This window comes from Artemia franciscana, chromosome 4 (assembly GCF_032884065.1).
Source record: "Artemia franciscana chromosome 4, ASM3288406v1, whole genome shotgun sequence".
Lineage (NCBI taxonomy): Eukaryota > Metazoa > Arthropoda > Branchiopoda > Anostraca > Artemiidae > Artemia > Artemia franciscana.
In genome coordinates, this window is record NC_088866.1 from 7,687,358 (window position 1) to 7,701,967 (window position 14,610).

The following is a 14,610-nucleotide window of genomic DNA, read 5'->3' on the forward strand; positions in this document are numbered from 1 at the left end:
CATTTGTCTAATCAAACTCATTTGTTTCCAGGAGCAACTGATCTACTTAAATTTTTAAAACGAAGTTAAAAGTTATGCATTATAACCAACATATAAGATTAATTTCAATACAAAAACATTTCAATACAAAAAATAAGGATTGAGTCCTTATTTTTAATAATAACTGCATCCATAGATGTAAATTTGAAAAAAAAAACAAAAGTATTCCTGTATGCCTTAGCAAAAGCAAACTCACAAGCTAGTAACTCTGCAATGATTCGAGACAATCTAGAGGCTAATATTGCAGATGCTTCTAAGGTTGGTATGCAAGCTATTTACTTTGGAAGCGAAGATTTAAAACTAATAATTTAATTGATGTGAAGAAGTTTTTTGAACAAGGATGTGGCTTTATTATTATTATTGTCTATTCATAATTGACTTATTTTTACTCAGATTCGTCTAAAAGAATTTACACGAAACAAACACTATTTTTGTTGCTATCATAAGCTTATTATTTGCAGAAAAAGCACAAGCTCAAGAATCTGTTTTAGATAATTTTTCGCACAACATTGTTCCTATTGGTTTTAATTTTCAGGATTCTGATAATGAATTATAATTCAGCTCTTTGATGAGACAAGCTTTTAAAGAAAAATGTTTTAATGCTTTCATGTCTGAAGAAAACCTCCCTATAGAATAACATGAAAATCCATGTGATGGATTAATTGTATATTTAATTAGATAACATTACATTCTAAGAACAATATTATTATTCAGCTTAAAGATTAGAAAAGAAAAGCAATATTTCAATCAGAGCCTGGAAAATCTAAAGAAAAAGAGGCTAGAACTGCTCTTCATGAGGCATTTAAAGAGACTTTTAGAAGTATAGAAGACGAATCCCTAAAAAGTTTGTTTGATAAACGGGAGCATCCAAAAAGAAAGATGGCTCCAAAAAAAATGAATAGGGAAGAGCAAAATGCAGAATTTGCAGTAGTATTTAAAGTACAAAGCAACAATTACCATTATGCGGGAACTAATTTGCTTTTTAAGCGGAATAGCAGCTTTTGAGGTTTATGACAAAACCAGATCAAATAAGATTGCTGCTATTAAAAAAGCAGGTAGAAAAACTTCTATATCATTCTGAAGAAATAAATGGGGTTGCAAATTCTGATGAAGATGGTAATTTAATTGTTCTGTACATGGATGAAGTGCTAAATGATGCAGAAATATTTACTTGTTAAAAATCACTCAACAATTTTAAGATGCTACCTTTTTAGACAGCTTCATGCAAATCAATTAGGCTGAAGGAGCTTGTTGAATAGAATCTTCTTCTATAAATTTATTTGTGGCGTCTTAATGTTGTTGTTTTCTAAGTTTAATTAATTCATTAAGTTCAACACCGTATTACTGAGTTTGATTTTTTGATCTAAACTGTTATTAAATAAAAAAAACTAATTTTTTTAGCTGAAAGTAAGGAGCGACATTAAAACTTAAAACGAACAGAAATTACTCCGTATATGAAATGGGTTGTCCCCTCTGCAATCCCTCGCTCTTTACGCTAAAGCTTTTAATTGTTTAAAAAACTAGAATTGTGGCAAAGAGTCAAACTTTAGCGTAAAGAGCGAGGGATTGCGGAGGGGACAACCCATTTCATATATGGGGTAATTTCTGTTCGTTTTAAGTTTTAATGTCGCTCCTTACTTTCAGCTAAAAAAATTAGTTTTTTTTTTATTTAATTTCTGAACGTTTTTGAATTAATGCATGTTTGGTTTTGGTTCTCCACACATAAATTATTAAAATGAAATTTGTATATTAATTCTTTTTTTGGCTAAATGGCTTTCTCTTAGTTTTGATCAGACAATTTTGAGAAATAAGGGGTGGAGAAGGAGGCCTAGTTGCCCTCCAATTTTTCGGTTACTTAAAAAGGCAACTAGAACTTTTTATTTTTAACGAACGTTTTTATTAGTAAAAAATATACGTAACTTAAGAATTAACTTACGTAACAAACTTTCATAACTTTATATTTTTATTATGTATACGAGGGGGTTTGTACCCTCGTTAATACCTCGCTCTTTACACTAAATCGTAAGTTTTGTCCCAATTCTTTAAGAATGACCCCTGAATCAGAAAGGCCGTAGAATAAATAGTTAAAATTACTAAAAATATTTAAGCATAAAGAGCAAGGTATTTATCTCCTCCTAAATACCTCGCTCTTTATGCTAAAGTATTTTTAGAACCCCTCATATCCGTAATAATCTCTGTTCGTTTTAAGTTTCAATGCTACTTCTTCCTTTCATTTGAAAAAACTTTTCATGTTTATTTTTCATTGTTTTCTTATAGTAATGCTAGAGAATCCTTCGCCCTTTTCATTGAATTTTTCTTCCCCCATGGTAGATTCCTCCAAGGAAAGATCCTCCAACATAGCCCCCTCTCCTCAGTCCCACCCCCAAACAAAATAAAATCCCCCTGAAAACGTCTGTACACTTCCCAATAACCATTACTATATGTAAACACTGGTCAAAGTTTGTAACTTGCAGCCCCTCCCCCAGGGATTGTGGGGGAGTAAGTTATCCCCAAAGACATAATTATTATGGTTTTTGACTATGCTGAACAAAATGGCTGTCTCAAAATTTTGATCCGTTGACTTTGGGAAAAAATGAGCGTGGGAGGGGGCCTAGATGCCCTCCAATTTTTTGGTCACTTAAAAAGGGCACTAGAACTTTTCATTTCCGTTAAAATGAGCCCTCTTGCGACATTCTAGGACCACTTGGTCGATACGATGGCCCCTGGGAAAAAAAACAAACAAACAAATAAACACGCACCCGTGATTTGTCTTCTGGCAAAAAATACAAAATTCCACATTTTTGTAGATAGGAGCTTGAAACTTCTACAATAGGGTTCTCTGATAAGCTGAATCTGATGGTGTGATTTTCGCTAAGATTCTATGACTTTTAGGGGGTGTTTCCCCCTATTTTCCTAAATAAGGCAAATTTTCTCAGGCTCGTAACTTTTGATGGGTAATGCTAAACTTGATGAAACTTATATATTTAAAATCAGCATTAAAATGCGATTCTTTTGATGTAGCTATTGATATCAAAATTCAATTCTTTAGAGTTTTGGTTACTATTGAGCCGAGTCGCTCCTTACTACAGTTCGTTACCACGAACTGTTTGATAAACAGTATCTAAGTATTTGGTATTTAAATTAGCACCTTCAGAAAGTAAAATAAATGGAGCTACCTCTAAGTCTTAGCTTTTCAAAGCAAAATTAACTAGATATAAGTATCTTTTTCTATCTATAGCTCTTGTTTTATTTGAGATGGCTTTAAGGTTTTTATTTTGATTTCTTGGCTTAGATTTCCCTTCTATTAAGTTTAAATCCTGATTGTTAAAACCTTTAATAGTATTCCTTAATTCTTCAGTTTTTTCTTGATTTCTTGAATCTGAACTAATTTTAGCTGTAGTAAAGTCAGTAACTTTAGCTTATATTTTATAGGTGCCTTCTTCAGCAAAAAAGTTGATGGATTCTATATAGTTTTCTTAGTGTTTTTAAGCACCAGTAGCATAAGTTCAGGTTCTTCAAGGTGGGCTTTTTCAAGCGTTTGAATACATACTTACGCACAAAAGGAATAACTGTTGAAGAAGTGAATTATAGAGAAATAGCACAACAAGAAGGATTGTTGAGGTGTTCAACTTCACCTTTAATAAGAGAATAATATGAGACAGATTACAGATCAAATACTAATGATTCGCCCAGCGTCTTTTAGAATGAATGAAGAAACTGCAGTGAATAATTTTTTTCAAAAGTCAACGGAAGAATTACATACCAACACTAATAAAAAAGCCCAAGATGAGTTTGATGCTTTTGTTGAGAAATTAACTGAAGTAGGAGTGGAGGTTCATGTAGTAGAGGATGATTCAAGCTTAAACACTCCTGATGCTTTGTTTCCCAATAACTGGGTTTCGTTTCATGAAAATGGTGATGTAGCTTTGTATCCTATGTTTGCGGAAAACCGAAGACGTGAACGCCGGGAGGAGGTGTTTTTAGCGCTTAAAAAGAAAGGTTTTGAATTCAATCAAATAGTTGACTATACACAAGCAGAAGAAGAGAATGTTTTTCTTGAAGGAACGGGGAGTTTAATTTTAGATCGAATAAATAGAAAAGCATACTGTGCTTTGTCGCCTAGGGCAAACGAAAAATTGCTTATCAAGTTTTGTAAAGACTTCCAGTTTATACCCGTTATTTTTACCGCTAACCAAAACGTAAACGGAAAGCGTCTACCCATCTATCATACTAACGTAATGATGTGTGTTGGAGAAGATTTTACTATAATTTGTTCAGCCACAATAGACGATAAGAAAGAACGTGACAATGTGTTGGCTCATTTGAAAGATGATAAAAAAGAAATTATTAATATTACAGAAGCTCAAATGCAGAATTTTGCGGGAAATATGCTTCAGGTAAAATCGGCTCGCTCAGATGAAACTTATTTAGTAATGAGCAAAAGCGCAAAAGATGCATTAACTGCTTCGCAAATTAGTCAAATTGAAAAATACGCTAAAATTTTAAGTGTAGATTTAACCTGTATAGAGACCAACGGCGGAGGAAGTGCAAGATGCATGATGGCCGAAATTTATAATCCGAAGAAGTAGATTATACCCTTTGCCCAGCGACAAATCATTGCCTAATTTTTAAGTTTACAATTTATCTAGCTATTGTTTTGCGTTTAATTTGATAGTTAATTTCGATTAAAAATTCCCCTCTTTTTAAGTTCTTAGTCTATATTTGCATTTAGGCTAAATTTAATTAAAGAAAGCTTTTCAATATGCAATAAAAAAAAATGAAATTAAAAAAGCACTAAAACCATTGCTACGGATGGCGAAGGCCGAAATATGGTAGAATCTGGGACTCTTCAAAATATAGTAACTTTCTAAAATTACAAACAGCCGCTTTACATGATAAAAACATGCTGAGTCAGATATGATGAAAGGCATTCACCAACATTTTTACGAAAAAGCAAAAGTCATGGTCAACATCAAAGTGGAAGCCAAAAAGCAACAAAATTCTAATGAAGTTAAGGAAAAACCAATTCCAGGTATCAAAAATATTGGTGCTGTAGCTTCTAGCAAAGGATGCGTTTTGAAATCTACTGTAACTGCCAACTTAGCCGTAAGTATGACTAAAATGGGTTTTAAAATTGGGCTGCTGGATGCCGATATATACGGTCCTTCAGGACAAACCATGTTTGATGTTTTAAACGAAAGACTGCTGTCTGTACTGTTTCACAGTATGTCTTAGAACGTGTTTGCGAGTGCAAAATTAAGCCTTTATTTTATTTAGCAAAGTACTTTATTGCGCTTTTTCTAGTTTTCTTCTGCTTAAATTCAAGTATTTGATTTTGAAAAATTAGATAAGAAAATTAGTCAAATAAATCTGAAGAGATGTAACGATCACCTCGAGTACAGATAATAATAACAACCATTCCTTCATCTAAGGTTTCGCAAAGTTTTAAAGCATCTGCTGTAGCTCAACCACTACTCATTCTCGAAAATGTACCTTCTTCTTTTCCTAATCGCTTTGCCATAACTCTTAACTTCATCTTCGCTTGCTTCAATAATCTGATCTACTTTAGATGGATTAACAATTTTTGGCAAATAAGCTTCTGGCAACTTTCTAATACCTGGAATCTTAGAATCATCAGTAGGTTGTACACCAACTAATTGGATGGATTTGTTTTTCTTTTAAATAAGTGGAAGTTCCCTTGATGGTTCCCATAGAAGAAACAAAGTGTGTTTCTTTTCTTTCTGTAGCCAGCCAAATTTCTGGCCATGTGATGTTATAATGTGCTTTCCAATCATCTTCATTAGCAAATTGATTAAACATGTATTAGCCTCCAGCTTTTACTTTCTCTTCCACATAATCTCTTGCACTTTCAATACCAAAATCTGAAGAAGTGAGGGTTACTTTTGCTCCACAAGCACACATAGTTTGCACGCTCCTTATTGAAATTTTCAGACACCACTAATTCAATAGAAAGAACAAAAACTGAGACAATCATAGCTAAAGTAATTCCTACATTACCGCTTGTAGATTCAATAAGTTGAAGGTCTTTATTTATTTCTCCTCGTTTGAAGGCCGCATCAATCATATTATAAGCTGCCTGATCTTTATTACTACCGCCGGGATTGTGTCCCTCCATCTTAAAGTAAAGTTTCACATTTGGAGTCTTAATAATTTTTTGTGCTTGCACTAGAGGTGAGCTTTCAACAAGGTCTAATAAACTATTATTCATCTTAATTTGTTTTTTCTTGAATGATGAGTTACCATCGATTTTTGTAGAACTGACTGGGTGATCCATACATTTCCGCCAATGGTTGAGTATTTACCAATGATTGTTTTTCCAGCTAAAATTGTCGCGTTGGCAAAAATAGTCGAATTACTTTCAATACTTGTTTGTCATTTTATGTTTTGCATGTTAATATCAACCGATAGCGCCTCTAGAGTAACTTCTTGATATTTTTTACGTAATTGTGGGTTTCAGAAGTCTCACCAATCACCACTCCTGTAGTGTGATTTATGTTTTTTCATGTTGTTATCAACCGATGGCGCCCCTAGAGTAACTTCTTGTTATTTTTTACGTAATTATGGGTTTCAGAAGTCTCACCAATCCCCACTCCTGTAGTGTGATCAATCAAGAAAGGTCCGTCAATTTTTATGGCACTTGGTATCTACCTAGTGACTAATAGCGATCGCAAATTCTGTCAGTCTCTCTGTCTGTGTGTCTCTCCCGGTTTTGTTACTTTAGGCACTTCCAGGTAAGCTAGGAGGATGAGATTTGGCAGGCGTATCAGGAACCAGACCAGATTAAATTAGAAATTGTCGTTTCCCCGATTCGACCATCTTGGGGAGAGTCGGGGGACGGTTAAATCGGAAAAATTAGAAAAAAATGAGGTATTTTTAACTTATGAACGGGTGATCGGATCTTAATAAGTCCCGACCGGATCCAGTTTAATTAAGGGGGGCGGAGATCTTGGAAAACGCTTAAAGCGGAGGGATCAGGATGAAACTTGGTGGTAAGAATAAGCACAAGTCCAAGATATGTGACGGGAATAACTGGATCCGCTCTCTTTGGTGGAGTTGGAGGGGGGGGGGTGAGTAATTCGGAAAAATTAGAAAAATGAGCTATTTTTAACTTACGAACAGGTGATCAGATTTTAATGAAATTTGATCTTTAGAAGGATCTTGTGCTTTAGAACTCTCTTTTTAAATTCCTACCAGATCCGGTGACATTGGGGGAGCTGGAGGGGAAAACCAGAAATCTTGGAAAACGCTTAGAGTGGGAGAGATCGGGATGAAACTTGATGGGAAGAATAAGCGCAAGTTATAGATACGTGATTGTTGTAACCGGACTGGATCCGCTCTCTTTGGGGGAGTTAGGGGATGGGATTCAATGCTTTGGCGAGTTTGGTGCTTCTGGACGTGCTAGGACGATGAAAATTGGTAGGTGTGTCAGGGAGCTGCACAAATTGACTTTATAAAGTCATTGTCCCAGATTCGACCATCTGGGGGGCTGAAGGGACAGGAAAAATTTAGGTATTTTTAACTTACGAGTGGATAATCGGATTTTAATGCATTTTGATATTTAGAAGGAACTGTGACTCAGTGCTCTTATTTTAAATCCCGATCGGCATTAAGCCTCTGATTTTCCTTTTAAAGCAATCTATTGATTCTTAGAATTTTGCCAGAGCTCATACGATATGAGCTCTTGGCTCTTCCGACCTCGTCACAAGTGCCATATGTGCTCTTAGCTCTTGTTTGATGCTGGATTGATATCGGTTCCTGTTTTAGCATGAGTGCTTTCCGTCATTAATTGGGGAACAAGGGTAAATCATATTCCAGTAATAGGCGACTGGAACGATAAATAGCACAGGAACTTTGCCTTTTTTTAAAAGCTAGCTGGGCCTCTTCAAAAAATTTCTTCATAAAATAAGCATCATCAAAAACTTCTATTATAATCCGATTAATTCATCCCTAATAGCGAATAAGGCAAACATATTCAGTTTATACCGAACCTTGATTTAAGTTAGTGTACACCTGAACGGGTTTGTAAACAATGGTGATCGAACAAATTAAAAAGGTAATTTTAATTGTTATTCTTTGATGTACTCAATTTTTTGGTGTTTCATTGTTTAAATTGGATAAACTAATTCCCAACAAACGTAGCGAATTCTTTAATTTTTCTTGTTAAAGAAACGTTTTTCTTGTTTTTGAAGAGGCTAAAAGTAATTTAGCCTCTTCAAAAATAAGGGATTTACTGGCAATGAAAAAGGAAAGTGTCTTACTTCGAGTTTATGTGTTGAAATCTGGATACTTAGTTTTTAAGGTGATGATTTTTCCTGAAATTTTTGAGTTACTTTTCTACTTCTTCAGCAATTTGAAGTAACTCTTCTTCCGTAAATACTTTGAACTAAAATTTTGACAGAAGGTACGCTCGGCACCAAGCGATTTTCCGTTTCTGTTTGGGTTTGACTTCGCTTAAATTCGCAGCACTTACAATTTGGTAATAATGCAAACCGCTCTTTCCAAAGTTTTTATGGCAGTGGTATTTACCAAGTGACATATAGCAGTTGCAATTTCTGTTGGTCTGTCGGTCCCGGTTTTGTTAGTTTGAGCACTTCAAGATAAGCTAGGACGATGAAATTTGGCAGGCGTATCAGGGACCAGACCAAATTAAATTAGAAATAGTTTTTTCTACGATTCGACCACCCGGGGGAAGTGGGGGACGGTTAATTCGGAAAAATTAGAAAAAAATTAGCTATTTTTAAACTTACGAACGGGTGATTAGATCTTTATAAAATTCGATATTTAGAAGGATATCGTGTCTCGGAGCTCTTATTTTAAATCCCGGCCCGATCTGGTGACATTGGGGGGAGTTGGATGGGGAAACCTGAAATCTTGGAAAACGCTTAAAGTGGAGAGATCGGGATGAAACTTGGTGGGAAAATTAAGAATAAGTCCTATATACATGATTGAAATAATCGGGACAGATCCGCTCTCTTGGGGAGGGGGATTGGAATGAGGTATTTTTAACTTACAAACCAGTGATCGGATCTTAATGAAATTTGATGTTTAGAAGAATGATAGGAAAATCAATTCTCTCTCTAACAGTTCTCCACATCCCATGTTTGCTAACGCGGAATGGCAGAAAGAATGAAAATATTGGGATGATGTAAGTAGCATGTCCTTACTTGACTGAGGACCCAAGCAGGTTTTTTAAAGAACATCTTGATTTACCGAGGACCTTGAAGGCTTAAAAAAAATAACAAGTAAAGAAATCATGAAGTGAACAAGCTCTTGCTGGTTTTTTAAAAACTCTATTAGGTAATACTCAAAGCCTATGACTATAGAAAAGCTGATTTGGCGGTTTCTCCTAGGTTTTTTAAAGAATCGAAGAAACTATTACATAACAAACAAAAGTAAACAATACGTATCAATCACCAGGGTGTCTTAAAAAACGTTCCCTATGACGTAACATGCACCTGCGTCTTACCCTGAGGGAATCACCGATCAACTTCTGCGTCATTAAAAGAAGAAAGAGTGATGGCTATAGGCCCGCTTAAACCTGGAACCCCTTCACTACTATTATGCCGACCATCAGAAAAATTCAATAACTCTGAGTTCAATCAATAGTCCCATTATCAGATGGGGGAAATAATGAAGAGATTTTCATAGGCCTTAGCCCAATGAACCATTTTTTAGCCACGTTCCTGCTTAGTCTTTTCAACTTTGTGTTGGATTGTCATTTACTTCATATCGTTAAGGTGAATTAAATGCACGTGTATATGAAGGATATGAAGGACTTCTAAGCCAACCACACCCATACCCACACGTTTACAATCAATGTTTTTTCCAGAGCATAGGCTACTTACTTGGAGAACTTCATCAGTGCTAAATAGGTTTTTTCATCTAAATAAATAATTTTGTATCCTTCCTTTTTGGAATACACAAGGTGTGACCTTTTGCATTGGGATTAACATCCAAAGAAGCTAAAAAATCAATACTTTCTGCAGCTTTATACGCAGGGATTTCTCCGTTGATAATTTTTGTAAAAAGTGTTGGCATGTCTATATTTTCGGCTAAAGTTAATAGATTTTTTCAAGGAATCAAATCTGAATTAGAACTCAATTGATTGGAACAGGAAGGTTTGCTTTTTTTAAAAAGATAATTAATGCGTAGTTAAAAAACAGATGGTATTTGTAGGGCTGGATAAAGATGCGAACTCGATGGGGTCTTGCTCATCATCATATGAAACCCGTGTCTGTTGAGTTCGAAAAATTTTGAAGAATCCAGAGGATTCTCATAGCTATAGGAACTCCACTCAAATTATGCTTTGAAAAGGAAAGAATACAGCTGCCAGAGTCATCAAATTACTGAACACATTGAGATCGCATATAAAAAAAAAAAAAATCAAGTTTCCAGAGCAGAGACTTCTCTTCAAGCTTGACAGCACGTAATTTGATTGCAAGTCGCTTGTGACAAACTTTGTCAAAAGCTTTAGACGGTTTTGTGACCTTTTTTGTTTGTTCAAGTAAATATGGTCTTCACTTTTAAAAAATTCCCATTTATACACTGAATGTTGAAAGGAGAGTAACCCGTGGTTTAACTAAAGACATTCGTTTTTGTTTTATTCTTATGTTGTATTATCAATGCTGGAAGTTTGTTTATAATATAAGTTGTTCTTATTTATTTTTTTTCTTCTTCGTGTATTTAGTTGACATGCTTTTTTGGTGCGTAATATTTTTTTTAAATAGTTTTTTTTTGGTTTTTTCGTTCTTTTCGTTTTTTTCCGTTGAGAAAGGCTTTGGACATGGGGCCGAAATAGTGGGTAATTTTTTAAATTGGTGTTGTTTTGTTTTGTTCACTGCTTTGTTGAAATTAGGACCCGTGTTTTCTTGCTTAATTTTGGTTCCGTAGTATGTGATACATGGAGGTGGTGGAAGAATAGTACTGGAATTGAAGAAAAAAACAGATGCAAATTGTTCGTTGAAAATTTCAACTTTCAGCTCAGGATCAGCAACTGGTTGACTATTGTACAGGATATCAAGGACACTGTGCGTCTGCTGCAATATTTTTGATAGGCATGAAGGCAGAAAGATTTAGGATTATCCCTAACATCCTCAGCCAATTGTTCCTCAAACCTTCTCTTCAACTGCTTAATATGGTTGGTTGTTTTCTTACAAAGAGTTTTGAAGAGTTGATAATTGTCTGAGGTTTTCTTTTCCCTACAACGATTCCGTGCTAGATGTTTTCTTTTTAGCTTACTTGTTTCTGTAGTTAAAAAAGGTAGACTTTTGGACTGTTTAGTCCAAAAAATTCTGGTGCATCACTTTTCGGCATGCAAAATCACACTTTTCACATTAGACCAACTCTTCAATACCATAGGTGAGAAGCTGTTCCCAATTGACATTGGCAAGTGTTTTTGAGACTAGTTTGTCATCGACATAACTTCGCTGCTTGGAAGAGGGTTGTTTAGTAGGCTATTGACTTTCTTCACTACGAGAATTTCATCATTTTCATATTTGAAAATTCGAGCACATGCTTTGTATATTTCATAGGGGAACGTTAACAACAGGCCTCAAACTTTATAAGCTAATCTCCGATCTATAGGAGAGAATTTTAGTAGGAGTGCTTTTATGAAATTTTAGATGACCAATTTTTGACTTAGATCATCTTGAATAATTTTTGAGCTAGCCCAGGTGCATGAAATTCTCAGGAGGCTAGCTAATATAATGTAGTCCTAGGCTCAGTCCCTCTGGAGGGAGAATGAGTCGAGGTAGGGGTTTAAACATTTTCTGGTGTTACCAAAACATTTGGGCAAAACAGAAGAATATAACTATTTCATTCCTCATTCAATGTTCTTTCAAGTATAATTATCTTTAGCCTGTCACTACAATTTGCATTCAGCCCCCCAACCTAAAACTTAGATGGTAGTCCTAAGCTAGGCCTGTATATAAAGGCTTGTTGTGTTTGTTTTTTCTTTTCAATTTGGTATAACAAATCAATTGTGGTAATGGTCTTTGCCTATGGGCCTGCATGACTGTATCTATAGGAAAGCCCAACAAAATTCTGAAAACTGCTTTCAGAATTCTAGAATTATTATCCTAAAAGTTGTTTTGCTTTGCTCTAAACCTTCTCGATAATGAAAAATATGTTGTCTGCTTTATTTAATCCCACTGTAGGTCTATTTTACAATAGCCTGTCTATTGTCTTCCTGCCCTTTGGTTAGGCTAGTTGGCCCTACTAAGATCCCTGCATCAGCCCTGTTGTGTATTGCTACATTAGGGCTTGATCTCTGGGTCCCATATTACCAAGTTAAGGTCTAACCCACCATGCCACTACAGGACCATTTCTAAATATTTGTGTCTATTCTTTAAGTCTTGAAAATTGTTTATATGCAAATGCCATCTTACCTAAGTTAAACTAGCATTGAACAGAATTGAGCTCAGACTCTAGATAAGATAGGCTGCCAGAAGTTTCAACTAGTGACCTCTAGTTCTTGAGTTAGGACCAACAGAGGGAAATAATGCTGGGAGTGTATTAGCCCTCATTGACTTGTTGGCTAAAATGTCATCACTTCTATTTCCCATTTATACAAGAGTTGGTAGTTTCAGCTCTGCTAGTTTTGCAGGGTAGGATAGTTCCTACATGCCAGACATCACTTTGATGGCATCATCTCTGAAAATCTTCCAACACTTTTATGTCTTTTTAAAAATAAGGGGAGGCTAGAAACATTCCAACTTCAAGCTTAGGATGCACAAGTCCCTTGTCACAGAAGACTGATGCCTTTGGGGGAACAAGTGGAGAGAGTATGCTTAATCAGCCCCATGGTTGAATTAGCACAAGCAGCAGACTTCTTAGTATGAGTGCTGAATTTTAATTCATTACTAATAGTGATTCTGAGATGTTGCTCAGTATTTACAGAGGAAAGTGGGTGACCTAAGAGACTATAAGATTGACAAGGATTTGTTTTCTTGGGTGAATGACATGGTCCTTAACAACATTAAATTTAAGAAGCTAAGCCTCAGCCCATTAATCAAGCACTCCAAGATTATTTTGTAGGAGGGTATGATCTTCACATGACAAGGCTGGTTCAATGAGCTTCAGGTCATCAGTATAGAGTGTTTGTTTACTGCTGATAGTGGAAGGATCATTGTAGATAAAGAGATTAAATATTTTAGGACCCAAAACACTACCCTGAGGAACCACTCAAAACATGCTTTGATGAAGAAATAATACAGCTGCCAGAGTTATCAAATAACTGAGCACATTGAGGTTGCCTATAAAGAAAATCAAGGATCCAGAGCAGGGACATCTCTTCAAGCTTGACAGCACATAATTTAATTGCATGTTGCTTGTGATAAACTTTGTCAAAAGCTTTAGAAAAGTCAAGGAGAATTATGTCAGTGTCAGCAAATGGAAAATAAATTTTTCAAAGTACTCTGCACTTCTTGGAGCTTAGGGGGGGACTATGATTTTCAACTGCCCTCCCCCTCTCTTATTAAAGCAAATTCTATACTGTATATATATATTGATCTATATATATTCAAAGATAATAATAAAGATATAGATTTTTAGAAGAACAAGGCTCTTCCCTTAAGGAGGCCTACTAGTTAAACTATTTACTGATCTAGTTTGTCCTTTATCAAAAGTCTCTCAGCTTAAAATACTGGAAGCATTTTGTGTTTGAATTTTTTTTTCTTATTGATCTATTTTCTTTTTAGGAATGCTAGACTTGTAAATTCCTGATGCCTCAAGACTGTGAGAAAAAATAATTTAATGCTAGGAAAGACAATCTTAAAACCATGTCCAGTACTAAAGGAAGGAAGAGGAATGCTTCAAAATCAGATATGGTGAAATCAAGCCCTAAAAGGTTAAAGTTAGAAAACATTGCTTCCATTGAAGGTAGTTTAGAACATGAGAGGAAGTTCTCAACAAAGTGTAACATAATGAGTTTCAGTGATGCATTGACATCATTGTTAGAAAGAGTTATTTCCTCTGAAGACTTAGACTCTGGGATTAAGGATGCACTCAAAAAGGTATGTTCAATTAAATAAAGGCAGATACTAATTTGGTGGCTGAAGTTAGCTACATGGGCAAGGACACACCCAGAGAAGGGTGGTTGTTAGGTCCTGACCTTCCCAAAAATGTGAAAATTCCATACAGATCTGTGTTTATGTAATGGCCAAAAGGGATATTTTCCATAACCCCACACTGTCATCAGAATCCTGTCAATTGCCCTGTGTACAGTGGCTAATTACTATGACTGCAAAGTTTAAACCCTTTGTATGTTGCATGGTACTGACTCTAAAACTTTTAAAGATTTGCCAGTGCCACTGATGAGAATAAGTACTGTAGCATTAGCTATTTTTATGTTTAGCAGTAGTGTTATTTTTGTGGAATTTTGGCATTGACTAACTACCCATACATCTAGTTAGTTATTGCTGAACTACTAAAAAAACACAACAGTATATGATTAATTATATGGTCTTGAGAATCTTAAAGAACAAGAGGCAACAGAGGTGTCAAATAGAAGGGGGGGATGTGCCCTCCTAGATGTTTGTCTGTCCCTTGTTT

General features: G+C 35.4%; 2 protein-coding genes across 10 annotated transcripts in view; both read left to right on the forward strand.

The window, feature by feature from the left end:
• LOC136025935 (uncharacterized) overlaps positions 1-4,746 on the forward strand; it is an 18,384-nt gene extending 13,638 nt beyond the window's left edge. For all 6 annotated transcript variants that reach the window (XM_065702024.1, XM_065702028.1, XM_065702025.1 and 3 more), the window contains exon 2: positions 3,472-4,746. In XM_065702024.1, coding sequence (XP_065558096.1) covers positions 3,693-4,628 — 936 coding nt within the window. In that variant the 5' untranslated portion in view covers positions 3,472-3,692 and the 3' untranslated portion in view covers positions 4,629-4,746. The remainder of the gene's footprint in view (positions 1-3,471) is intronic.
• Positions 1-14,610, forward strand: part of LOC136025934 (uncharacterized) — an 81,483-nt gene that overhangs the window by 13,338 nt on the left and 53,535 nt on the right. Inside the window, exons 1-2 of one of the 4 annotated variants that reach the window (XM_065702019.1) lie at positions 11,542-11,655; positions 13,758-14,072. In XM_065702019.1, coding sequence (XP_065558091.1) covers positions 13,839-14,072 — 234 coding nt within the window. In that variant the 5' untranslated portion in view covers positions 11,542-11,655; positions 13,758-13,838. Of the gene's footprint in view, positions 1-11,541; positions 11,810-13,757; positions 14,073-14,610 lie in introns of those variants that run through there. The other 3 variants (XM_065702021.1, XM_065702023.1, XM_065702022.1) reach the window with 3 other exon arrangements.